The sequence below is a fragment of the Bactrocera dorsalis genome, chromosome 1 (genome assembly GCF_023373825.1).
Source record: "Bactrocera dorsalis isolate Fly_Bdor chromosome 1, ASM2337382v1, whole genome shotgun sequence".
NCBI classification, from domain to species: Eukaryota; Metazoa; Arthropoda; class Insecta; order Diptera; family Tephritidae; genus Bactrocera; species Bactrocera dorsalis.
This window is the reverse complement of record NC_064303.1, coordinates 80718613-80745969: the sequence shown is the minus strand read 5'-3', so window position 1 is coordinate 80745969 and position 27357 is coordinate 80718613. Positions and strand designations below refer to the sequence as shown.

At 35.0% G+C, this 27357-nt stretch overlaps 1 protein-coding gene across 1 annotated transcript; it reads right to left on the bottom strand.

Annotated features, from left to right (window-relative positions):
- Positions 1–131: 131 nt before the first annotated feature.
- On the bottom strand, positions 132–27357 carry LOC105223572 (uncharacterized). Its single transcript, XM_011201318.4, has 5 exons — positions 25408–27357; positions 22681–22898; positions 7460–7604; positions 4036–4797; positions 132–2665 (listed from the first exon to the last, which is right to left on the bottom strand). The coding sequence occupies exons 1-5, from the start codon at positions 26335–26337 to the stop codon at positions 338–340; spliced, it is 4383 nt and encodes a 1460-aa protein (XP_011199620.2). The 5' UTR covers positions 26338–27357; the 3' UTR covers positions 132–337.

Below are 27357 nucleotides of genomic sequence, written 5' to 3'. Positions count from 1 at the left end.
TTCCTTGATTTAGACGTGACTAAATGGTCTCGCATTTGTTACTCGCGCCTCGCAGCCATTCCAAAAGTTTACAATGACATTGACTAAGAAAGATAAAATTCTATATATATTAACGAGTCATCAGTATGAAATTAACCATTCACAAAATACACTGGTATATTTAGATGCATAAAAATTAATCTCTTTGTTAAGAAAAATATATAAACATATATATGAACACGAAGAGGAAGTCTTTCAATACAATTATCAAGTACAAATTATATATAGAGTAATAGTTCATAAAGATCGAAATATACGATTATTTACTTAATTCTAAATTTTAATCCGTGGTTCCACATTAGTTGGGATTTTCTTTTTCAGTTCCAACTTCTTTGTTGTCGCTCATATCGTTTTCTTCTTTTTCTAGTTTATCGACGCTTTCATTCACAACGCTTTGTTCTTCCGGATATGGCGTTTGCTGAAGACGCCTTACCATATCCTCCAAACTTTCACCATCTGTCTGATTGTTTTGCTTCTGTTTCTGCTCTTTATTGTTCGCAGCCTTGGCGCGTATTTCAGCATTCAGAACCAAGCCAGCAGGTTTCGTACGCGGTTGCTTTGGAATAGCGCCCTGTTTCGCAGCAATTTGACTGGGTGTTGTAATAACTGTAACGCGATCCGTCAACTCCTCCGACACAATACTAGAACATGCGACATTATTGAACGTTGGCAAAACGGATGCTACCGCTGATGCCTCCATACCCGCCGCAAACTCATCTTCAGGATCAGACACTTTATCTGTGGTGGGGTTAACTGGTATTTCGCTATCAGCCGTTTCCATTGCAGTTGCTTGGCGATTTTGCTCACGCGCAGCTATGCGATTGATCATCTCCGTACCACGCGCCGATGTGCCAGCTAATCGATCAAGCAACTCTTTGCCCTCTTCCTCAAGAATGCGTAGACGTTCCATACGATTGGATGATATTTGTTCGATATTTCCTAAACGTTGCTCAATGCTAACCTTCGGAAGTGCAGGTGGTAATGATATATTTTCTGGAGCTTCCTCCACCACCTTCGTATGCACATCGAAGTGATGTTCATGCAATGCATCTAACTTATTGCCTAATTGCTGACCGCGTTCATTGTTGCGCGAAAGTCTATTTAATAGTTCTTTGCTCTCATTCTCCAAACGCTGTAGACGCGCCGACCGTCGGGCCGTGTACGCTTCTTCATTCTCTGTCAAGGGGTTCAGATTTATCTGTGGTTCGGGCTCTTCCATTTCATTCTTGTCTTGGACCGTAGTTTTCGCATCATCGATTTGTTTGTCTTCTTGCAACATTTTCAGCTTAGAAGACGATGGTTTTTCTTCAGTTTTGCTAGATTCTTCCTCCGTATTACTTTCGAAACTTCCCTCTCGACTGGGTCCACGTCGCAAACGATCCAAAGAACAACGCAGATAATGGCCCCGATCGGATGTACGTTTAATGCGTGACAACAGCTGGCGGCTCTCTTCCTCCAAACGCCCTAATCGTTCTGAGCGCTTACGCGTATATTCTTCTTCTCTCGGTGTAAGAGTACCAGTAACAGGGACAGAACTTGCGCGAGTCATGCGTTCAATACGTTTCTTTTTAAAGAAATCATTCAGTGGCACTGCATATTGCACCGGTGCGATCTCATCCTGAAAACTACGCAGCTGCACTTCTAACCGCTCACGATTATCAGATGTCTCAAGTACTCGCTTGATCAACGTTTTACACTGTTCCTCCAGTCTTTGTATACGTTCGGCTCGTTCTCCTCGCGAGCCACCCACGTCAACAACGTCAGTTGCCTCCCTTTCCACAGCATCTCTTCTGCTCTGGTGTCTATTGCGTACAACAATATTCTTTGGTATAGCGCCGCGACTGGCTGCGGTTACACCTGTCAAATCGACTGCACCGGCAAACTCACTATCACCTCCGCTAGCATTATTATCTTCATCGCAGTACACGTCGGCCACGCCATGATTGGCTTCACTGCTGTCACGCCAACCACAGGTTGGTGGCGCACTATTCCAACGTAACACTATCTCAGCACTACCATCACCTGCACGTCCGGGCGAAGTGCTTTGCATGCGCTTTATCTTGCGCGAATGTTCGAACATTTCCTTCAAACGTTTACGCCTACATGCTGCAGCCGCTCCTCCAACTCCACCAACACAGCCACCGCCTCCACCTGCACCATTTGAAGTTGTCGTCTCAACGTCAGAGGTTAAATTTGTAGGCGCAGCGACTACTATTTCCTCATCCGAAGCCTGACCTGAGTCACTGTAGCCGCTTTCGGCTGAATTGCTGGCATGCTCTAGTTTTCGCAATGCAAATTCGCGTCGTAAATCATTCCACTGCTCTTGACTCTCATCGTTTTTGGCACGTGCGGCCGCCCATTTGCGCCGACAATACTCCAACTCGTCTTTCAGTTCGGTGAGTAAGCGCCGCTTTTGCTGCAATTGATACCGCAATATTTGCTCTTGTGTGTGCAGCTGACGATGTTGACGCTGCATTTTGCCAACTAAATGCCAAGTTTTTGTCAACTCCAAACTAACGGCACTTAAGCGCTTCTCCTGCTCGTTCAATCGATATTCAAGATGGCAATTTAAGGTTTTCAGGCGATTCGTTTCTTTGACCAAGGATTTTTTCTCCAATATGAGATCCTATCGTTGGCAAGTAAAAAGTATAAAAAATCGATATTAAAAAGTTGGTCACTTAAATATCAAGTTAAATATCGGTTAACAGTAGATAACTCAAAATCCAGCAAAGGTATCAAAATAAATTGAATATCGAAACTGCGCGAAATTTGTGGCAAATCTCATATAAAATTAGTCATTTTTTATTAGCGCTACACACATATCAGTCCATATTTAAGAAATTTTGTTTAGTACCAAAAATAGATTAATTTTATTTACACCTTACCAAAACCCCATATACCTAATATATTTAATCAAAATTTGCTCGATACTCAAATTAAATATTATATTTTTTTTACCTTTCCCTCGTACTAATTTGACAAATGTTCTGGTTTCGTTTAGTATAATACATATTTGGATTATATTCTCCAATTCTAAGAAGACGATAATTTTCAAACGGATAACGCCATGGTCATATAGTACAATTAGGTGGGGGAATTGAAAATTGGTATACTTATCACCACTCAGTTTGATCATAAACTGCTCTTTTCGAACGTTCAAATAATCAAAAGTAGACCAATGTAGGAATTTCCTGGACGACGTTTGAAAGTTCATGAGGATAATTAAATTACTTCAAAAAATATGGATGTCGGGAATTCACTTAAAATTCCTATAACCTATATTATAGGAGATATCTATATTTCGTAAAATTATTTAGGTAAATTAAAATAAGTAATTTAACCTACATTAGAAAAGCAGTTTGTCGATATTAGTAAGAAATATAAATGTATTATTAATATTTTAATCTAACTTTATTCTAAGTATATATATTATATCTTATTATCGAGCTCACGTCAAAGAAAACTCCCGCTCAGCGTGTTTGACTAACTCACGGTTTATTGTCACATGTCATTTCATAAAATTTACGACCTGCTCTTGGCTGCATTTAAACATTAAGTGATCTATTAAAAGTACCAAACGTCTACTTAACAACTTCATCAACTTTTATAAAGTGCCTTTTGAGTATTCAACCGCATGTTATCGTTAATTCATTTATGTGCTATCACAGCATGCGCAAAATGGACGAAAGTCTTCATGTAATGAAAAGAGAGCATTTGAATTTACTCAAGCCTGACAAAAATAATCAACCTGAAAAGTGCAACTTTGAAGGGGGTCCATAAAACTGTTTAAGTGAAAAATGTTCAAAGTTGAGCGCAACACGTCGTTAAGTGCAACGGCCACTTTACATAGCTTCACAGCGTTGCGCCACAGCATTTACTAAGCGGAAGTGGCTGCTAACAAGCTTGACTGACGCGTCATGCCCAAACTCAAGAATTCACAGTCCAACACAAGACGTTCGTTATGCAGCCAAAGTGTGGCACGCGCATTACACTCACCTTTAACTTAATATATGTCTTGCTGACGCTCAGTTCCGCCTTTGGTCCATTGGCCGTCTCAACGGATTTGTAGCAATCCTCGCTGGCGCCATGCTCCTCAAATTGCACCCGCTCGATTTTGTGGTGACTTAAGAGCTCCATTAGCACTTTCCAAACTTTCGGCAAGTTACCAATAATTTCTTGTGTCGTTGCAACTTTACTCATAACTTCTGGTTCATGGGTTTTCAATGCAGCAGTTGCCGCTGCAGTGCTGTCTGTTGCGGCAGTGGCTGCTGGTAATTTCATCCGGTTGCCGGCACTTTTACGATGATGTTTTCTACCGCAGCAAGCGCCTGCAGTGGCAGTGGCTGTGGCAACAGCAGTGGCAGCTTTTTCAGTCTTGCAGTTGGTATTGTTGTGGTCGGCTGCCGCTGCAGCGTCCAGTTCCGCGGTAACAGCGGACGCCATTTCTTCACTTTCATAGCTATGGCGTGCACCATGGTCGGGTGTATCTCTATGCAGTTTGTATTCTTCCTCGTCAGCGCTGGTGTTAACAATCGACGTAGGCGTTGGGCTACGATTGTCCTCAACGGACTTGCCAGTCATTCCCGCCTCTTCAACTAATTCGAATAATAATTTCGGCAACGTTGCGCCATCGGTGCAATTTGCTTCCTTGGTTGCCATGTCGTTGAGCAAGCCGCGGTTCTCCTCTAACATCATCGTCAGTCGATCAATATTCAAGTTATTCTCGCCATTGAAGCCCATCACCATCTGGCTAAAGAGCTGCAAATGTAGAAAAGTGTGATTAATTGGTTGCAACAGCAAATAGTACAAGCAACATAAGACAACCGTAAGTGTGTGTGTGTGCAATTTTAATCGAATAGTATGTGCACTGCTCCTGCTATCATGCTGGTTGTGGGAATATGTGCAGGCCTTTTGTAATTAAGGAAAAATATTTTCACTTCATCATTGCCAATAGATTGCTACGAAATACAGGTTGGCACCATTTATTTGGTACGAAGTATAAAATGAGTTTAAAAGCATTAAAACGGATATGAAATGCGTTGTGATCTTGGCAAACTGGAGACACTGGTCTTAATTGAAACAAAGTAAGATATGAACTTGGAATAGGATCAGTTTTGCAAAACTTACTATGATAAAAGTGGAACCGACTACATCTACTAAGGTGTAAGTTTAATTTTTCACAAGAGTCTAGAATTAAGGTTCTATCTTTGACTCTGAATTACCATTTTTTTATTAAAAACCGATACCAACTAATAAAAAAATAAAATATTGAAATGAACAAGCTGCAACGAAGCTACTTATAACACCCAGGTACATTTCTCATAGCAAGTATATACATATATATGTAAAACTAAATCTGAAAACATAACTGGTCAACGGTTTACATCCAATCACTTTTATATAACAGCCTTTAAATCGATTTAAGGTTACTTAACAAGGAAAGCTAAACTACTTGATCCGGAATTCTATCGTTGCTTTTGACAATAATTATTATAATCTATGTAAATTCAGTCAAGATATCTTGATAAATACAAAGGATTTCTCTATAAGTATGGCAGCTATATCCAAACGTGTTGTTCAGTATAGGTCATTCTGGTATACAGACGAGCCGCTTCTTGGAGAGAATACGACATAAGAAAAATCCAGATAGATATCTTAATTACAAGGGATTAGTTCACGTCTGTATAGGACGGATAGCCAGACATACATATATGGTCAAATCAACTCAGCTCGCCTCGCTGATCATTTGAAATACCCATACCTTATAGGGTCTCCGGAGTTTCCCTCTGAATGTTACAAACTTCGTTGCAACCTAATGTACCCTGTTCAGAGTATAATTTTGCCAAAGATTCGGCACACTTTTTCTTAATTAATAATCTTGTCTCGCTATATTTTAAAGACTAAAACCTCAATAACTTTGAATATTTTTCAAGTCGTCAGATAACTCTGTCCCTTTCTGGTCAAATTCGATCTGAGATATACAGTGTTTTCAGTAATCATTTAAGTTTGACACTCAACGTACTATACTTGTACTAAAACGTTTGAATTCTTCGCGAAAGCACTTTCTGTAAAAGTAACATCCATTTGTTGTTAAAGCTCAAATGGGTTCTTGATCTAAATGTGGCTGACAACTATAAAGTTGAGGATCATATACCTTCCTCCCTCGATATTAGTCGACTGAGTACATTTGTTTTCTTGTGGCTTTCTATTGAACAGATATTCGTTCTCACGCGATCTCTGCGAATTTTGAGTAACTGCAAGATTGGATTTAGTTTTGCCCCGGTGTAAATGGTAAGAAGTCTGATGAGCTGCCTGCGTTCTGCAAAGTTTATAAATCTTATCTCGAGTTATCATCAGGTTGATGCCCATGCCTTAAACTTAAAAGTTTTGGTGAAACCCATTGTCTAGATTGTCCGAAAGAAGGCGAGATAGAACTATCTCAGCACTTCCCTTTGAAGTGTTACACCTTGTCTAAGCCAAAGTTGAAGCACTCTTCCTCTGATTCTTCTTCTTACCTGATTTGATCAAAACATTTCTTTAATATATGAAGATTTTTTCTGTCCTTAGGAATTTCTTTGCATAATGATTAAATCTCTAAATGTGATCTCATGATCGGAAATCTTCCACAAAACCTAATATAGGCTAATTTACAGGTGTCAGAAGAATCGTTTGCTAGCGAACACAAAATTTTGTTTCCTTCTGACTATTTTCTGTTCCTTCAACTCAAAAATTCGCAGCAAGAATAAGTAAGAATTTACCATCTTGATAACTGTCTCAAGTGAAGCTTAGAACTAGTGTTGGGGTGATGGGATTAAAACGCATTATTGATCTAAGGATCAAAGGCGAGAATTCGGGCAAATTTATTGAGATAACTATATTCAAAAACAGTTTTCATTTTAGAAAACGTTTTTGGTACTGACGATTTTTTTCATTATTTTCTAGAATTACTTCCTTTCTTAATTTCTGATAAATTGTCAAAGAAATAAAATTAGAATTTATTACATTTTAATTGTTCAAACACTTACGCACCCTCTATCCAAATATGATTTTAAGCAAATTCAATCAACTCAATGACTTTCAAGTGAAATTTCGACACTTGGAAATATTCTGCTGGAAATGCAGGAATGCATCAACGCTTCCTGTCATTCCGGTTTACCAAAACTTTATACCAATGAAAACATAAGCACACTCACATACCACATTTGTGTGTATACATACACATGGGATATTTAAACACACTCACATGACGATGCACATTGTAATTGTGTGAGTGAAGACACAAAGCAAACAATTTCCAAGTTTACAATTGACTTGAAATCCGCTTACGAACGTTTACCATATTCGCGCATAGTTACATACAAAAGCAGCTAAACGTATACCTACGCACACACATACATATACAAGAAATTCTTCTACGCACCGTATTGACTGTGCCCATTTCCTCTTTGAGTGCTTTCTTCTCGAACTTGTGTTCGTTGCATTCTTCGCGCAATGTTGCCAATTCTATATTTGCGCTTTCAATTTCCTTCATCAATGTTTGATTATGCTCTTCGAAGTTTTTCGTTCTGCAAATAGAGAGAAAAAAACCAAATTTCTTCAGAAATTCTGTTCAAACTCATATAAGCTCATGGAATATTTTTACAAGTTGCATTGTGTGAGGAGGAATTCGTGAATGTTTGCATTTTTCTTGCAATTAAATGGGAACAATTTGCCAAATGTAAACATTTTACTTAAACGACAATTGAAAAGAGAAGTGTAAATGACAGATTATGTGTGCACTCACACACATATTCCACATGTAGTCGAAAACTCCTTCTCTAAGTATATAATCGTATATGGCTTTGATAAAACATTTCTCCATATTATGGCCATATTTATGCTATTCGTTGTGTGTATTTCTCACCCCACGGTTGGCCGCTGGGTTCGGGACCCACCACGCCAAAAACACTACCAAAGGAAAGAAGAAGTTGCTGCTGAGGCACTCCGATTGTGCCACACAGCGTGTAAGTGGCATTTAATATAGATTTGATAATTATTTTATTGAAACGCAAATAAAATCATTTCTGATATATTTTATTTGTAGTACAATTATAAGATATTAGTTAAATATATACTTCGACTACTTATACATTCAATTCGCAATAGTTAAAATTCATTTAACTGAAATTAGTAATGGTAAGCTCTGCTGCAAGCAAAGTGGATAATGTTATCTTCATTTGTATCTACTTAAGAATATCTAAAATAAAAAAAATATTTATTCAAAGTAGAGGTAGAGATGGCACATTTACTTCAAAAGGCAGTTTAAGTTAAAAGTAATTATAAATTAATATATACATACATACTTGTATAAGAGAAAGTCATGTTAGTTACACTATTTATCACTCAAGAACGGCTGAACTGATTTAGCCGAAAATCAGTGCGGTAGTTTCTTATTTTAAAAACCAAAACAATTTATAAATAATAAAATTATATTTCAAATTATAAGCATGTGTTCAAATATCATGTAATAATCATTTGAATATTATTTTGTTATAGCTAATGAAGGAGTACAATAATTCATATGTATATTAGGGGTGGGTGAAAAACCGATTGTTTTTTTTTCGATTGGTACTCTAAAAAATCGGATTATAAACACCTCTAAGAAAGCCTCTCTCAGTATCGGGTCTTGCTGGTATCAGGAAAACCTCCGTCTAACGGTTTTTTTCTAATAATCTCAACCAATAATATTATTAACGGGTGATTTTTTTGAGGTTAGGATTTTCATGCATTAGTATTTGACAGATCACGTGGGATTTCAGACATGGTGTCAAAGAGAAAGATGCTCAGTATGCTTTGACATTTCATCATGAATAGACTTACTAACGAGCAACGCTTGCAAATCATTGAATTTTATTACCAAAATCAGTGTTCGGTTCGAAATGTGTTTCGCGCTTTATTTTGTTCAGCGATGAGGCTCATTTCTGGTTGAATGGCTACGTAAATAAGCAAAATTGCCGCATTTGGGGTGAAGAGCAACCAGAAGCCGTTCAAGAACTGCCCATGCATCCCGAAAAATGCACTGTTTGGTGTGGTTTGTACGCTGGTGGAATCATGGACCGTATTTTTTCAAAGATGCTGTTGGACGCAACGTTACGGTGAATGGCGATCGCTATCGTTCGATGCTAACAAACTTTTTGTTGCCAAAAATGGAAGAACTGAACTTGGTTGACATGTGGTTTCAACAAGATGGCGCTACATGCCACACAGCTCGCGATTCTATGGCCATTTTGAGGGAAAACTTCGGACAACATTCATCTCAAGAAATGGACCCGTAAGTTGGCCACCAAGATCATGCGATTTAACGCCTTTAGACTATTTTTTGTGGGGCTACGTCAAGTCTAAAGTCTACAGAAATAAGCCAGCAACTATTCCAGCTTTGGAAGACAACATTTCCGAAGAAATTCGGGCTATTCCGGCCGAAATGCTCGAAAAAGTTGCCCAAAAATTGGACTTTCCGAATGGACCACCTAAGACGCAGCCGCGGTCAACATTTAAATGAAATTATCTTCAAAAAGTAAATGTCATGAACCAATCTAACGTTTCAAATAAAGAACCGATGAGATTTTGCAAATTTTATGCGTTTTTTTTTAAAAAATAGTTATCAAGCTCTTAAAAAATCACCCTATAGAATACCTCAAAGACACTATTCATGCACAGAAAGAGAATTCTACTGACTAAGGGTTATGATCTTGAGCGTGTTCGCGGCCGGAGGCCAAAGGCCGCAGGGCCTCGAACGAACAACGCCACCTTTTTATGATTTGTCGGTGTTGTGATTTGTCGGTATTTTGATTTGTCGGCATATTGACTGCCGGGATTCTAAATTTCGAGATTTTGATTGTCGGCATTACGTTATACACCCCTAAAAGTGTTGTGCATCGAGCGTTTTGACAATTTTGAGCTTTCTTAGATTCAGCTTTTATATCCTCAATTGAGTCAAAAACGTGTCCTCGGAGTGTTTGTGTGAATTTGCTGAATAGCCAGAATTTTCACGAAGGTAAATGCGGTGGTTGTGGTACTATATAAGTTGAAAATGTAGCGAAATGGTCACGAATAACTAATGCAGTATGAGATGGTGCATTATGGCACTTCTTTGTTTAATAAATTCAGACATAGTAAAATCTAAAAATTCACTTTGAGAGCCTCACAAAACGACGCGTATCTCAAATACTAATGAATATTTTGACGTAAAATTTAACATAGATGTTACTAACAGTACTACCAACTTACAGAAAAAAAATTTACCGATTCACCTTTTAATTTGTAGTAGTAGTAGTAGTATAATTGGGATTTTTTGCCTATGTGATATTCTATCTTTAACTCATTCACTCAGCGTGATTCTTCAGAAAGAATCGCTTGATCTCCCAAAAGCACTAAATATGATAGATAAGGTACTTATAACACTTATCCAGACACGAAAAAAATGGTGACAGAAGTGAAAATTGACAAAGAAAAACTAAGAATCTGCGGCACACAAAGCACGAAAATTTCTGCGTGAGAACAAAAGTCAAAAGACAACAAGTTACCGACTACTACAATGGAAACGTTGAAGAACTGCGATGTAGACCTATACCCCATAATTCATAGTTTTCTTCGCATATTCTGCACACTTTCTGTGGAGAATGCGAGCTGTGAACGCACTTTTCGACACTTCGCCGCATGATAACGTGGCTGAGGATGAACAGGCATCAAGATCGGCCTGGCGTTACATCACTCGCATCATGACACATTGCAGAAGAAGTTCTCAAAAGATTCCCAAAACTTGGCACACATCGTTTTGTTTTGTAAAATTTTTGTATTCAATACACGAACTGACTACATAAAGTATGTCACCCGTACGTCGACGATTTACTACTATATAATATAATGCGTTTTTTCAATTTAGTCGGATTTGATATTAGAAGGTCGATTTGAAAAAATTAAACTGTGTAAATACTACTATATTTATTATAATAATATTAATTAATTTCTCTGGGTAAATGATACTTCAAAAAAAATGATTTTTGTTAAGTTGGTAGCTTTGCTGCTTAAGTCGGTACACCTCAGTACTACGATGCGTTTTTAACATTAAAATATCGAAGAAAGAATTTATCTCAAATATTGTATTTCTAACCAAATTGCTTGTACAGAATCGTTGTGAGTGTTGAAAAGGCTTACGGTGATTTGGTTTTTTAAAAAAAAAACAAGCTTACGGTATAAAGCCTTCAAAGACAGTCGAAAAATAGTTGACGACATGCCTCTTTCTGAACGACCTTTTCAACTGATGGAAATATTAAAAAATATATAAACCATGTCTTGAAAATCATAAGGCAAGTGTTAGAGAGGTGGCAAGAGAGCTGGACATCTCTCGCGAGTACGTTAGAATGGTTTCGTGGATATTTTGGTTATGAAGCGTGTTCTTGCTCGAATAGCCCCGAAAAATCGTTGACATAAGTGTATTATTATACATCTGTTGGGAATGATTACTTTGAAGGTGACAAAATAAATACTGATGAATATTTTTCATATTATTTACAATTTCCAGGAACTAGCTTGTCACAATGTATTTACGAAATATTTGATACTATAAAGTTTTCAAAAAATAATAACGGGTACTCAATAATAAAGATATTTTTCTTTAATACGATTATTTACAATTTGAGCTGTTTTTGAGTACAGCATCAATCAAGAGACCACCTTTATAGGTCACAGCAACATTAGATCTTTTTGCGGCGCTTGCATATTGCTTTTTCCAGCATCGCGTTTGGTATGCAGAAGATCTCGAAGAACTCATAAATATGCTTCGAGTGTATTGTGAGCTTTGCTTTAGAAATAAAGAAATTCAAGGGAGTTTAATTTGAAATGAAATTTAAAAGGAAAAAAAGAGTACAATCACACTAGAGAACTTATACACATTTTATGTTAAAATAAGAGATAGAGTAAGAGATCGAAATAGCAAACAAGAAATATATATGTAAAACCGATTTTTGGAAGCACTTAAATTTTGAAAGCACACAGCAACAGTATATATATGTGTATATATTAGGGTGGTCCTTATTTTTCGACTTTTTAAAACTTAACCGGGCACCCCGTAATATGATTCTCTACCCTAAAATAAGAAATAAGAATTTTTAAAATTTATTTTTTGAATTGTTTTAGAGGTCGCTACCTTAAGTCGAACTTAGAAAAAAGCAGTTTTATAGACATTATAACTATGAAGTTATGTAATTAGTTTCAAATTTTTTGTAACGCATTTTAAATTTTTCGCCATTATTTTTACATGGTTGTACATTGCATTTCATTTGAAACTTTCAAACCTTTTAACCTTTCTTTTTCAGTACTCTCAGTTCGAATTTAGTAAATATACAGAACACACGTGCTTTTCCTTTTCAAAACCATAAGTTCTGTTTCAACTTGTTATGGCGTCAACAAGTAGTGGCGGTAGTTTATTAACTAGAAATAAAACCAACGTTTGGTTAATCGATCAGTCAATACCAAATCTAAATCAATCGAAATTACTTTCTATTGGTGAGGTGTTACGTTTATTTTTTACTACAAAAGTGAAGAAAATAGAACCGATCGAGATTCTGCTACTGTGGCTGCTGGTGAAGTCATGAATTTATGGGAAAAAGCTAGTATACCAACAAGATTGAAAAAACATGTTATCAGTAAAATAAAAAAATACTTCATAGAGTGGAAGAATCTAAAAAAAATAAGGAGAACAAGAAAAAACGTTCGAAAGCAATAGAGAAAAAAGAGCGAGATTGGCAACAAAAATTAGAAGATTGGTTTGATATTGCTCATTCTGAAGCTTTAAATATTTTGACTGTAGAAGAGGATAAGCAGTTTTTATCAGCACAACGACAGAAAGATCGCCCTGGTTTAATAGGTTCAATAGACAAAAAAAGTTTGAGAAAAAGTGAGGAACTGAAATAGAAAGAAGAACGCCTCAAAAAGTTACGTGAAAGAGAAAACAGATGTATTTCAGCTTTGACAGAAAAATGTGTACTTTCTTCCTCAACTACCAGCGAAGAAACTAGTGCATCTGATTTCGAAGTTTCATTAGGACCTTCAAAAGTGCAACCGCCAAAAAAACGAGCTCGAAAAGAAGTAATAAATAGCCACTTAGCTGCTAGCCTTGATGTCACAAAATTAAGTGACAGAAAAGCTGCTGTGGTTATAGCATCTACATTGAAAAGTGCTGGATGTCACCCGTCAGAGTTTAATGTTAATAGATCTTCAATACGTCGAAATCGTTTAAAAAATCGAAAAGCGATTGCACAATCTCTTAAAAACGAGTTTCAACCTGATGTGCCATTAACGATTCATTGGAATGGCTAGTTAATTGAAGACATAAGTGGTCACGAAATTGTATATCGTCTACCAATTTTAGTGTCGGGACTTGAAGTAGATCAGCTTTTAGCGGTTCCAAAATTGAATTGTGGAACAGGGAAAGCTTGTGCATCAGCTGTTTACGAATCAATAACTTCATGGAGTTTAAGTGATAAAATAAAATGTTTATGTTTTGACACTACAGCTGTAAACACCGGTCTGATAAATGGAGCTTGTGTTCTTCTGGAACAGAAAATGAAGAAAGATATGCTTTGGCTGGCCTGTCGCCACCATGTAGGGGAAATTATGTTACAAGCTGCCTTTGATCAAGCTCTAGGTCCATCTAGTGGGCCTGATATTCTATTGTTTAAAAGGTTTAAAAAAAATTGGGAAAAAATTGACCAAAATGATTATAAAACAGTAATTCATGATACCACGTCCTTCAAGATCATAGAAAATATTGCTGAAGACAGGATTTCTTTTGCACAAAACCAACTCCAAATATATCAACCTCGAGATGACTATAAAGAGTTGCTGAATCTTACGATCATTTACTTGGGAGGAGTTCCTGAAAAAGGAGTATCATTTAGGAGGCCTGCTGGCCTTCATCGCGCTAGGTGGATGGCTAAAGCCATGTACTGCTTGAAAATTTTCCTTTTTCGACATCAGTTTAAGCTCTCAAAGAAAGAAGGAAAAGCAAAGATATATGTATTTTTACAATCATGATATATGTAAAATACTGGTTTCAAGCTGCTATCGGATATTCAGCACCAAGAAACGACTTACAATTATTAAAAGACCTTGACTCCTTTAAAAATATAAACCCAGTAATAGCCAAAATTACTATGAAAAAGATACTGGGCCATTTATGGTACTTATCAGAAGAGTTGGTGTCTTTTGCATTTTGCGACGATGAACTATCAGCTCAAGATAAGAAAAAGATGGTAAATGCACTAAAAATCAAAGGTGTAGCGAATTGTCCAAAAAGAAACAGCATTGATGTCGAACACATCAGTGAAAAAAGCATAGAATATTTTGTGACTAGCAACTCTTTACGATTTTTTCATATACTGGGCATCTCATCACAGTTTTTGAGTAAAGACGTTGAAACTTGGAAAGATGATTCTGATTTTAAGTCTGCAAAAGCAATCGTCCATTCTATGCGAGTAGTGAATGATATTGTTGAGCGTGGTGTTGCCTTAATAGAGGAATATAATAAATTGATAACAAACGATGAAGAGCAAAAGCAGTATTTGCTTTTGTTGATAAAAGACTACAGACAGAAATATCCTGATTCAAAAAAATCAACACTTCTATCCTGATTTTACACAATTTCAGTATTAAAACATACTATTATTTGTATTGTTTACTTAAATTTTGCATGTAAATGTTTTATATCAATAAAAGTTAGTGATTAATATAGTGATTTTATTGTTTTAAATTAAAATTAAAACATTGGTAGCGACCTCTAAATATTATTTTAAAAATTAAATAAAAATACTGAGAGTATTTCTTAGCATAGAAAAGCAATTGAGATGGTGCCCGGACAAAAATTCCAAAAAAAAATTTTTGACACATATAAGGACCCTAGTATATACATATATATAGTATATGGTATGTGTATATTGAATAAAAACGAAACTCATGGAAAAGTTTAATATTTTTCACTTTTTCTTTAGTTTAGTTAAGCGATAGCTCAAGTTAAATAGTTATACCTAAATAACGAGTTTTTCAATAGGGACGCAACAAAAGTAAGGTTTGCCAGTTCATCATGAAAAGATATACCCATATTCCACAGTGGCGGATCCAGAGAAATTTTTGGGGATGTTTTACGGAAAGTTTTATTACTCAACGTATTTTTATTATAGCAGTTCCCTCGCGAAAATTCAGTTAATATAGGACACGTTTTGTCTTCTGCACAAAAATGGGTATAAGGATAGTTGAATTGCGAAAAATCATATTATACTGTTGAAAAAAATGAGTTAATTATGCAACTTGACAAATAATTATACACATGATAATGAGGAGCTTGTAAAGTTGAACATGTACTAGGTAAAATGGTGTGCAGGGGCAGGTTATAGTGCGCAAGGGTGCATATGAATATTTTCGCAACCAAGCTTCTTTCGTAATATTATTTTTCTCTGAGTTTAGGGGGTGTTTTAACACCAAAATCCGGATCCGCCATTGACTATCCAACAACGAGCCGAAATGATTAAAATTTACTACCGACGTTTGGAGTCAGTGGCCTTAACTTTAAGATCGGGTTTTTCAATGACAGTGATACAAAAGATTTTTTTTAACAAAACCAAAATATTTATTCCTGTGAAAGTACATTCGTACGTACTCCAAGAGTCACCATTGCATTCCGAAAAAATTACAGTTTGGTGCGATTTATAGGTCGGCGGCGTCATTGTTCCATACTTCTTCCGTGATGATTAACACCGGCACGTTATTGTAAATGAGAATCGCTACATCTCAATGATAACCGAATATTTTTTCCCCGAATTAGATGATATCATCGTAAACAATATGTGGTTCCAACAGGACAGCGCCACAAGTCACACAGCGAATGTCACAATCGATTTATTGAAAACCAAGTTGGCCGCCTCGGTCGTGTGATTTGGCGCCGTTGAACTAGTTCCTGTGGGGTTACGTCCAGTCTATAGTCGATGCCAACAAGCCAGCGACGATTGATGAACTTTTTACAAATATCGAACGTGAAATTGTAGCAACAACGGCCGATGCATGCTTGAAAACCGTCGAAAATTCAATTCAGCTTGTGGACTTCTGCAGGCGTGCCCGTTGTGGCCATGCAAAAGAAAACGAGTTCCATACATAATGGCATCGAATGTATTTTCACTGGAATAACGTTGTTTTATGTGAATTTGCAGCGCTCTTATTGAAAACCCCGTTATAATTATAAAAATGTCAATTATTTCATGTGAGAAAAAAGTTGTTTAATTTTTTTTTTAATTATTACCGCTACTTTCCAAAATAAATTTCAATTAAAAGCTGCATAACCAAGCATATTCAGCTGCTACAGATATACATACATGTATGAGTTTTTCTAATTTTTTGTTATGTTTGTATAATAATGTCAAGCAAATGGCACTGGGTAAAAGGCTGCCGCAAGCATATTAAAACACCAACGCGCTCACATACGAGTATGTTTATAAAACAAATAGCAAACAGCAACAAAAAGTAAAAGGAAATAACCAAAATAGCCTGTTACCGCAAAGCTAAAGTGCACAGTGAATTTCCTAGTAGGCTATGCAGCCGAGCAAACTTGGATATGAATAGAAGCATATTCTTTTAAATTTGCACACATGCATATTTAATTTGGCGAAGGAGCATATGAGCGCATATGTTGACGAATAAAGTTGAGCAACATCCGCACTTTTATGTTGTGAGCAGAAATTTGCGAAGCAAAAAGTTTGCCTACGCTCCGCTCTGCTCCATACGCCGGAACTAGTGTTGCCATACTGTGCTTGTAATTTGGGACTCACCAAACTTTGCCTATTGACGTGTGACAACTAAGCGCCGCGATGGCATAGCGAACAGTGGAAAATTGTGGTGAATATAATATTTGATTTTTTTTAATTAAAAATTTATATACAAATATTCTTCTTCCGTAATACTTTTTTTGGGTTTTCGTAGGATATAAGCTGCGAAGCAAAAAATAAAACATTTGTCTCAATTTTTATACAGAAATAAAAAATTAATAATTATATTAATCCATAATTATATTCGTGTTATCTAGGTATTTCCCCTATGTAAAGCTATAATATTTTCCCATCTTTCTGGGCTATAAGCGGATGAGACAAAACTCATGAGGCCGAGCATTGTCATGACAGAAATTTATTGCCTCGTACCTGCTTGCAAATTTCGAGGGTTTTTCTATTTTTAGCATTAAATTCCGTCAAAATCTGTTGACTTTCAGACTTGCAAGAACAGTAGCTTTCCCACGTATGTATGTTCGAGATATTGGAACATTGGAATAATAATCAAGTTACGCACGAATGTATTTATGGACTCAATGGATAAATGCAGAATAACATAACAGTTTTGAAGGTCTTGAATGATTTAATCACTTCATAAAACCTGGCATAACTTAGGTTTATTGGGTCGAAAATTATATTTCTTGTATTCAAAATTTCATCCAGACGTAAAAAAGTTTGCACGTTGCTAAAAAGGGATTGTTCAAAACTATAAAAATTAAAAAATAAAGAAACTGTTTGGTTTTCTGCCAGTACACACATGTTTTTGTTATCGTAGGATATGTTTAGGGTACTGCATACATTAACTGTCTCGGCTTTTAAACATCTCTAGATAAACATTGTAACCAAAATAAATAAAATCACAGAAAATTAAATTTCAAATTGTCTTGATTGATCAATTAAACTTAACACACTTAAATACATTGAGCCCTTCGTTTGATGTCACAGTAAGTAAAAAGTTCATAAAAATATCTTTTAATAAAATTTGTGTTATTAATTAGAATCGTCCCACTATTCGTTCTGAAAGTTAAAACACAGCGAGAAAAAAATAACTCGCTGCAGCAAATGTAAGTCAGCTAGTCTGCCAGTCAAGCTGTTGCACAGCAAATACAATATGTAAACACATTTTTTGTTTTCTACTCGTATTTGCGAGTATATTTTTCGCTCCCACATGGAACTAATAAAAAATTTTGTAATTTTTGGCTTTGTTTATGTTAGTCTGTTGTATTTAGATTTTTGCTTTTGTTTCTGTTTTCATTTCATAATTTTCTCACATATGAAAGCAAAAATGAAAGAAGAAAAGTTTTTCTTCTCCCTTTCGAGGTAACAACAACATTTTGTAATAGCACGTGCTCATAAAAATATATTAGTGTGTATATAGGCGCGTACGCTAATGCGTACAAAAATATCACTGTGCTTAGTTTAGTGTATGAATGTACGATTTATGTATTTAATTAGGAGATCAAATGCTCATATTTTACTTATGAATTTCGAAAATCAAAATAAATTCAAGAACTTAAAGTAATTCAATTTGTTGGTGCCATTCCTCCTAGGCCTGAATCTCCTGTTCAACCTTATGGAGTTAGCCAAATTACATACCTTTTAACCAGATTTGAAAATGTTTTGAGTTTCTACGAAATCGAAATGTTTTTAATAAAATTATTTCATTTTACAACTCAAATCAATTTTTAATTTTTTTAAAGGTTAACTGGAATATTTATTATTACGTATATAAAATTATAGTAAATAATCTACGTTATGTAAGTACTATTACTTGGTTAATTTATATTAGGCGTGTTTTATTTGACCAGCAAATCAAGCTATTGGCTTATTTTGTATGGAAGACTTACCGTGCGATTCTGTAACGTGAGACAGTCTCAAGTCTCTAAATTTGAGATTTTGAGTTAGAGACAATTTTTGAAACTTGAGATGATTTTGCTATTCTGTGAGTGACAGTCACAAAATCACATGAATGAAAATAAATATGTCGATAACAAATATTAAATTTTCTATAATATAGTCAAAAAACATAAATATCAATAAAAATAATAATATGTGTTGACTTTGGTTCATAATATTTACGAAATTTATGTAAAATTGATTTATTTTTAACCTTTTCGTGTTTGAGTTTCTTGCAAAATATAAAAACGGCAATCGATTAATATCTATGATGATCTCTATTCAGTACATTCAAAATGGCAGACAAGAGTTCTTTTTGGTTTTGTGACATGCTAACTACCAGGTCTCAAATTTAAGGCAATATTTTGAGACTAACGCTAGCGACTGTTTAGTGAATAGTAACTAGTTTTAAATTGAGACTTTGCCTCAAAATGTCTCAAATAGAGACTAGAGACTGGTTATAAAATCCCGCTATTATCTTGGCTTGTCATAAGCTATTATAGCTTGTATACTGAACTAGAGGCATTGCCAGTTCATCACTTTTTCGCGTTCACAATAGATAGGCATTTAAAAAAAAAAGTAGTTGGCAATAGCGAGGAACTTCATTTTGACAGATGAAAATGTAAACAAGCCAAAATTACAGTTTTAATGGATGAGTATTGAGTTAAAATTAAGAGAAAGATAAACACTTGTTTTCAGTTTTTTCTATTCTAAACCTCAAATAAATAAAATAAATTTATTTGTATAGTATATTAGTATTCCGTTTAAAATTTTAAAATTTCAAACTGAATTGTATATCAGCTGATTGTTTTTGTCCGCATTGTCAACACAATTGGTTTTTAAGCAAATATATGAAATAAGCTAAGAGCATTTTATTTGTCCCTGATTTAGCTATTGGCTTGTGATGGTCAAATAAAACACGGCTTTTAATATTTTTAGTATATTTGAAATATAAAATATTTTAGGAGACTAAAAGATCAACTTGAATAGCTTAGTATGAATCTAAGCACCCTTTTTATAAATTAGGGCATACTACAGGAAAATATATTAGTTAGAAATAGGCCGTAGTTTCTCCCTTTTCTATAATTCCGAACTCCAAAGGAGTATATCCTACAACAATATAAGTCACCGAAACGAGTATTCACTAAATTAAATTAATCAGTTGTTCGAAGTGAGAGTCTTATACGAGATTGAAGTTGGCCCTTACCTACAAAGTTATGAATTCCTTCTTCAATTTTATGGATTTTTATTTTGCGAAAATTAATGACGGGGTATATTTATCGCGGTGGTATCATAATTATATAATTTTTGCAATCAGCGACCATATATCTCATAGTTTAGTAAACGGGAATATAAACTTCTACACTTTCTAACGATATATGAACACTCTTGAATAACTAATGTTATATTTTATTGGATTTGTATGATACACAATTGTGAAGTCAGATAAACCAAGCGGATAACAGTTCCGAAAACATTTTTTAGCTCCATATTCATATATCGGAAATTATAGCAACGAAAAGTATGGTCTTCGACGGCAAACAAGTTTCTTATTTTTTTTTATTTAAACCACTTACTCCTCTTTTATACCTAAACAGGGTATAATATAATGTTTTTGTCTTTATGTTTCCTTACGTTATTCTAATTTTCTGTATGAACCTTACCAATCCTCAATAATTAAATTATAAATTTAAATTCTTCTATAAATTCATCTGAGCTGTTAGCATTTTTCGACTGTTTTAGTTCTGTAAGCCTATTTATACAAATACATGCGCATACACAAACATTATTTAACGTCATTTTACGTGAATGCGCTGCTTTCGACTTCAAATAGAATTAAATACAGATTTTTAACACAAAATGTGGATTTTGTTCAAGTGCTTGTGGTTTGTTTGTTAGTGGCCTTTTGTTAGTTATTTTGTAATTGCGAAAACGTGCCTATCACGCGAAAAAAGCAAACAAGTATTATTAATTAATACAAAATGGTACAAATTAGTTTCAGCTTAAGCTTCTACCAAAGTTTTTTAAGTATTGTACATTTTATTAATTATTATATAAATCGAAAACATAGGTAGTTCTATTTGAACTGACATAAACATAGATAAATACATACATGTACATACTATGTACAATATACTGGTTGTTCTATTTCACTTAAAGTATTCATGAAAAGAAAAATTATTGTGCTTTTAGTATTAATTCAGTTTTTTTATAAAGACATACAATTCATGAGCCTATTGTAAATGGTTTCTAAGTCTACTTCAAATAAATTGGAACTCGTATTATAAAAAAACTTAAATGGGTTGTGATATATTGGGTCGGTCGCTTTTTTATTGTGTGAAAGATTTTGTGAAATTATATTATATGCGTTTAAGTCCAATACTATTTTTCCATTGGTCGGTCAAGTGATCGATTCCATACTCATGCATCTTTTGTCCCTTGTAGGCAAAAGAACTGATCCAAGTGATTTCATGTGAAGATTCTCATCCCATCTTGTTTGAGGTCACATTATCCTGGTGGAACACTACACCTTTGATCAATTCTAGCCTCTCTTGTTCATACAAGTATGCATCATTGAATTTGTTCAGATAATCAGAATATATTTCAGATTTAATAACCCACTGTTCGACGCCAGTAATAATGCGCTTCATATAATAATTTTTTTGACGTTGGATAAGCAAATCGGAGCAAACGAAGCAAATTTCGTTCATGAGTAATCCATATTTCAACTTTCGAAATTAATCCTTTTATGTGCTTATCAACGGTCATGTTTGACAAATTTGATATTTCAGCAATCTCTCGAGTTGTAATTCGGCGATTTGCATCGACCAAGAGCTTTATTTTATTCACATTGGAGTCCTTTCAGGAGGTGGTGCATCCTAATGATGTTCAAAACCAACTATAAATGGTGCTTACAAAATTTTGTGGAGCGATAAAAGATGTGATCTGCAATTGTTAAAGCTTTAATACTTTCTAACGAATATATTGCTGATGGATCGCTTACCCGAAATGATTCAAAGTCTATAGCATTAATACTTTTACATACGATTTTGATTTCAAAATTCAAATTAGCAGCCATACTAAACCTCAAAGCTATGCATAACACCATCGCTCCCTTTCTATCTAAGAATTCATCAAACGGGTAAGTAGTTATTAGGACAGTTTCATTTTCCTACAACCTCGCCGCTAAAAAACATACGCAGATTGATGGGAATCAAGTTTATAGGAACTTGATCTACTTATTTTTTGGACTGCCTTTCATAATCATAATAAGGCATGCTTTGTTTACAATTAAAGTGAAAACTTAACAATTCGCTTCGTTTATCACGTTTGATATCGTACTGGGACCAAAACAATTAATATTGGAATACATATAGTAATTTTTTTTTAACTAACTTTCTGTTTAGAATAATTAAAGAAACTAAAGTCTTCGTGACTTACCCTTTATGCCTGTAGGTAATTATTAGTATTCCAGCAGCCACAGTTAATTTGAAATTAAGAAATGGCATATACAAGTACATAAGTTTCATAAATAAATGTACACTCAACCGATATTTAGGTGAATCATAGACATAACACACAAAAATATTCTAATGAAATTCAACTAAGTGTAAAGTGTAAAATATAAATTATTTACAATTTAAACTCGTGTATTTCAATTAAAATGTTGTGAGTATTCAAATCAGAATATAAAACATACATCATCATCAAAAATATATACTGTGTATGTATATACAAAAAGTCGCATTAACTGTTTAAAATATAAAAATATAAGAATGATATGTAAATAAAAGTCATTGCAAGATTTCGTCACTGACTTTTTTCTTTTTAAATATACACGTTTTATATATGTTATGCCAATTAATTTCATTATTTCATATTTTTCTTTTCAACTCACTTTTGCTGTTCCGCCGCCAATTCGTCTCTTTTTATCGAAATTAAACGCTGCAAATTCTCTTGCTCTGCCAAAGCGATGCGCTGCCGTTCCTCGTACAATTGACGCAGTTGTCGTATATTGCCCAGTTGCCGTTCGTATTCTTGTCTCAAATTGCTCGACATGATTTTCAATTCACGTTCTCCGAAAGCCGTTTCGATTTCATCTAATTTAGTTTTAAGCTGAAAATGCAAACAAAAATTATTTCCATTAACTCTTGTATTATGTATATAAAATTATAAATTAATTATTTTGTGGGTACGATTTGCTAAATTTTCCAAATCTTATATTTACACTAGATTGAAGTAACTCGGGCATTTACAAAAACGCAACTGTTATAACTATAGCCAAATTTTTATCTTAAATTAAATGTCGCTGCTGATCTCTGTTATCGTATGTTGATATAATAATTTTGAATTGACGTTTCGAGCCACAAATGATATGAATCATCCACACTCATGTAATGAAATTGAAGATATGGAACGTTGCGCATTTATACCACTTCTATGAGTTATATTTCTTGTAACTTAAATAAATTGTATAACTTTTTTGTTGCATTCACGGGAAAATTATTTAACAAGAGATTAGAGCTCACCAGAAGAAGTGGCGAATCGAAGACCGTTCATTAGAGAACCCAAGAACTGATTTTCAATATCAAAACTGATGCAAGAGAAACGTTACTATAAATGCTTTCACCATACTTGTAACAACTGTCTCAAATTTTATTTATTTGTTGTTAAAAAAAATTAATATTGAATCACCTAAAATTATTTTACTCAAAGAAATCAGAACAAAGTAGCTAATGTAGCAGTTTTATATTGCCTGAAGCATGTTTTTGTCTTAAGAGAAAATAATTTCAAATACTAGAAACAAGATGACGTAGCGTTAAAGCAATTATATTTGTAAAATGAAGAAGTGTGAACGTAATGCCACAGATGCTTGGGGACAAAATGTATGCCACTTGGTAATTCAATGACAAGGTCATTGTCCAAGTCTCATGCAATTTATTAGAAAAACATTTATTTTGTGCAGGTGATGAGTGAACTATTAAGCGTGAGTAATATTGCACATTTTTTTGTTTTTAAAACGTACACAGTAAATTATAAAGATACATGTGTTACATGGCGTATGAGTGATATTTTCTTAATCAGCAATTATTTGTTTACTTTACGCTAATATCAACCATTTTCGATTCGGCACCTTTCCGCGCAACATTACGTTTTGATAGAACAAAATGACACTTGAAAGCGCCAGTTGTGTATCTAGTCGAATTTAGAACAATAGAGTATATACATAAATACTCTTTAATTGGTACACCCGTAACCACTTACTACTTCAGTACACATGGGTACTAATTCGCCTAATGTGTAATTAGCAAATCCAAGACTGCTATAGAAGAACCTACTGACAATATTTTATAAATAAAAATATATAAAATATTATACATTTCTTAAGTGATGTCAATGATAGGTTCGTATATACTTATCGAAAAATTGTCCACAAAAAATGTCAATCATCACTTCATCTACGCACTTAAAATGTGCATTTATTATAAATATTTTATTTAAAAAATATTTTAAATACCAATAAACATACGAAATATTTATAACAATATATAAACGATTTTTGAGAAAGAAATATGCATAAAATCATATAACAATAGTTTTAAGAATGGATTTTTAAAAACACAAAAATTTCCAATTCATTGAGATCAATATTTTGATCGACAAAAAGTTCCATCGATTGGTCAATTTTCTGTCTTTACAAAAGTTGAAGTAGTGTAAGTTTTCTATATTAGTTTCACAGATGTACATACATATATTGACTTAAATTTAAATATATGTTTGGACAATAGAAAAATTATTTAAATTTAGTTCCAATGTACAAAGCTCCACAGAAAAAGCATCGATCACTTAGGGACCTTAGATGCATCTTAGTGGCTGTTATTTTGGCATTCTTTAGCTGATCCTGTAAAAAAGAAGAATTAACAAGTTAAGACAATAACAAAGATGATTTACCACCCACATTCACAAAAAGAAGTATTGTTAAACTTACTTGGAAAATTGAACACGAGCGAGTCGCAACAAAATAAAATAATGTAAAGTAATTCCCAAAGTTAAGATCCCATTTTCTAGTTGGGAATCAGCACAAAACATAAGAGGCAACCAAAAAGCGATTATATTTATTAAATTCTACCTGACACTATTTCTACGTAGCACCGTTGAAACCAAAGAAACGGATGGTTACATGATTTGATATACAAATAGCCAATTTCTGCCGACAAATTTTCTTCGAGATTTCTCTACGATCTGTTTATAAATATGAGATAAATTCTTTTCTAAGTGCAAAAGGTTAACTTAAATTCATTCCAAATAAATGTTGACATATCCTGACGAATTTATGCCGAATGGTTCCTTATTCACCTCAATGCTATGCGCGGCAGTACCAAATTAAAAATCTAAAAACTTTATCCACAACATCGGTTTAACGCCTCGATATCCGAGCGTTATCTGGGCAAAGAAAAAAGAGCCGAGTTCACATATTCTACATGTTTTTAACAAAACTCAACGAAAATGAAGAGTTCAGCACACACATTGTTTCAACATTCAATACGCAATAAGTTACAGGTAAGGAATTATACAACCCCAGCTGCGTAAAGAATACATTTAATTGCGCAAACTGTACACTCACCTGTACACACTGCTCCTCCTTCACATTCAGCATCTGCTTGCAACAGGCAATAACTTCCTTCAATGTGCCGACTTGTTTTTGTACCACACCCATTTCGGTGCGCAATGACAGATTCTCCGCATTAGCCATTTGGAGTGCCAGCTGTGCGTTTGCTAACTCAATATTGGCATGACGTCCGCGACTTTGTGGATCCTCATCATCGGAATCGGGTTCAGCGCTAGTGGCGCCACCAATAGCACCCTCTTCATCGACCATCGACACTTCCACTTCAGTGCTGGACAGCTCGACAGCATTATTCCGACGTAAACGACGTGTTAGCTCCTGCTCCTCAGCCAATTGTCGGCGCAATGTGGCAATCTCATCGCGTAAGTCTTGCACAGCCGTCTGACGAGCTAAACGCTTAATGCGCAATTCCTCTTTGAATTCTTCGAGAGTTTGCTCGCGTGCACCTGCTTGGCTGGGTGCGACTGGGTCATGTGAGTCGGGTAAACGATAAGTTGCGTCGTTATTTTCTACCTCTACAGTGTCAGACTGCGTTTTCTCGGCCAACTGCTTGTTAAGGCTTGCAGCTACATCAATACTTTCGGCAATCGCATTATCAGCACTGCCATCACTGGCATTTGTATTGTTCGCCAACAATGTCACGTTAGCGGTTTCGCCGCTCTTCAACAACGAGACAAAGTCTGATGACAATTCATTGGTGTTGTTGCTGTTGTTGTTGATATTTTCACTTTCACTATTCGACGTCGCGTCAATATTTGGCACGAGGTCTAAAATCAAATCACCATTCTCCACTTCCCACCACCAAGCGTCTTCGTCGTGTGGCTGAGCTTGTGCCGTCGTTGTTGAAGATTGATTGACGAATGTTGTAGTACCGCTATGTTCCTGTTGTTGTTGTTGCTGGGTGGGCTCTTCTCTTTGTTCATCCATCTCGTTCGAGGGAGATCTTATGTGCTCGTCAGAAGTATTCTATCTCTGGTGGGTGAAGGCTTTGTTACTACTGTGTATGAGTGTATGTATAGCTCTTTCGGGGTATGCGGTTGCGACCGGCGCTTAAAATGTACCGTTTGTTAGTGCGGACGTCTTCCTACTGCAAAACGTTCTGCCTGTTCGACGGCCAAGACAAGAATTTTCGTCTTTCGAGACAAAAGACCGACAGAATGGCCTGTGTATTTGCCCTCGGTAATGGGTTACCACACAATTATTTATGTTTCGAGTAATTGCGAACTTTGCCGTGTGCGTTCTATCCTTTAATGTATCTTCAACTGCGTTTCAATTTTTATATATTTTATTTTTATTTTTTATTTCAATATATTTAAATATTTATCTTGTTTAGAGAGATCAGGATTTACCCTGACTGATTGTATTCGTAAATCACTTTAAAAAACAACAACACTAACCAATATATGCACGTTGAGGTATGTTGATTTGCGAAAACACATCCACATGTACGTATGTATGTATGTATTTAGACCAAATTTTCAGAGTTTTTGCCAATTTGCGGTTTCACAATCACTTCAACTTATTTTACTTCTTTATGCATACATAATATATTTATAATTCAAGAGCACATTAAATATACCAATACACAAAATTTATATACAAGTGTATGTATGTACATATACTACGTATATCACTTATTAACACATATTCTGCTTTATTTCATAATTCCTGCATTAAAAATTTTTTTTGCAATTATTTTCACAGGTTTTTCACACCATTAGAACTTTACAGTTAATTATTTAACGCAGTTTTTTCTTAAAAAATTCCAATTATTTCGAAAACATGTGAAAGAAAACTTTAAATTTTGTATTCAATGCAACTTATCGGCAACAGTTCTCTTGTAAAACTGACAGCGCGTGCTATTTTTAAAAAATATACGCGTACCAGAAAGAAAAATTCATGCTTTTCACTGCGAGCATGCACGATCTTGGCGAGCAAATTCATATG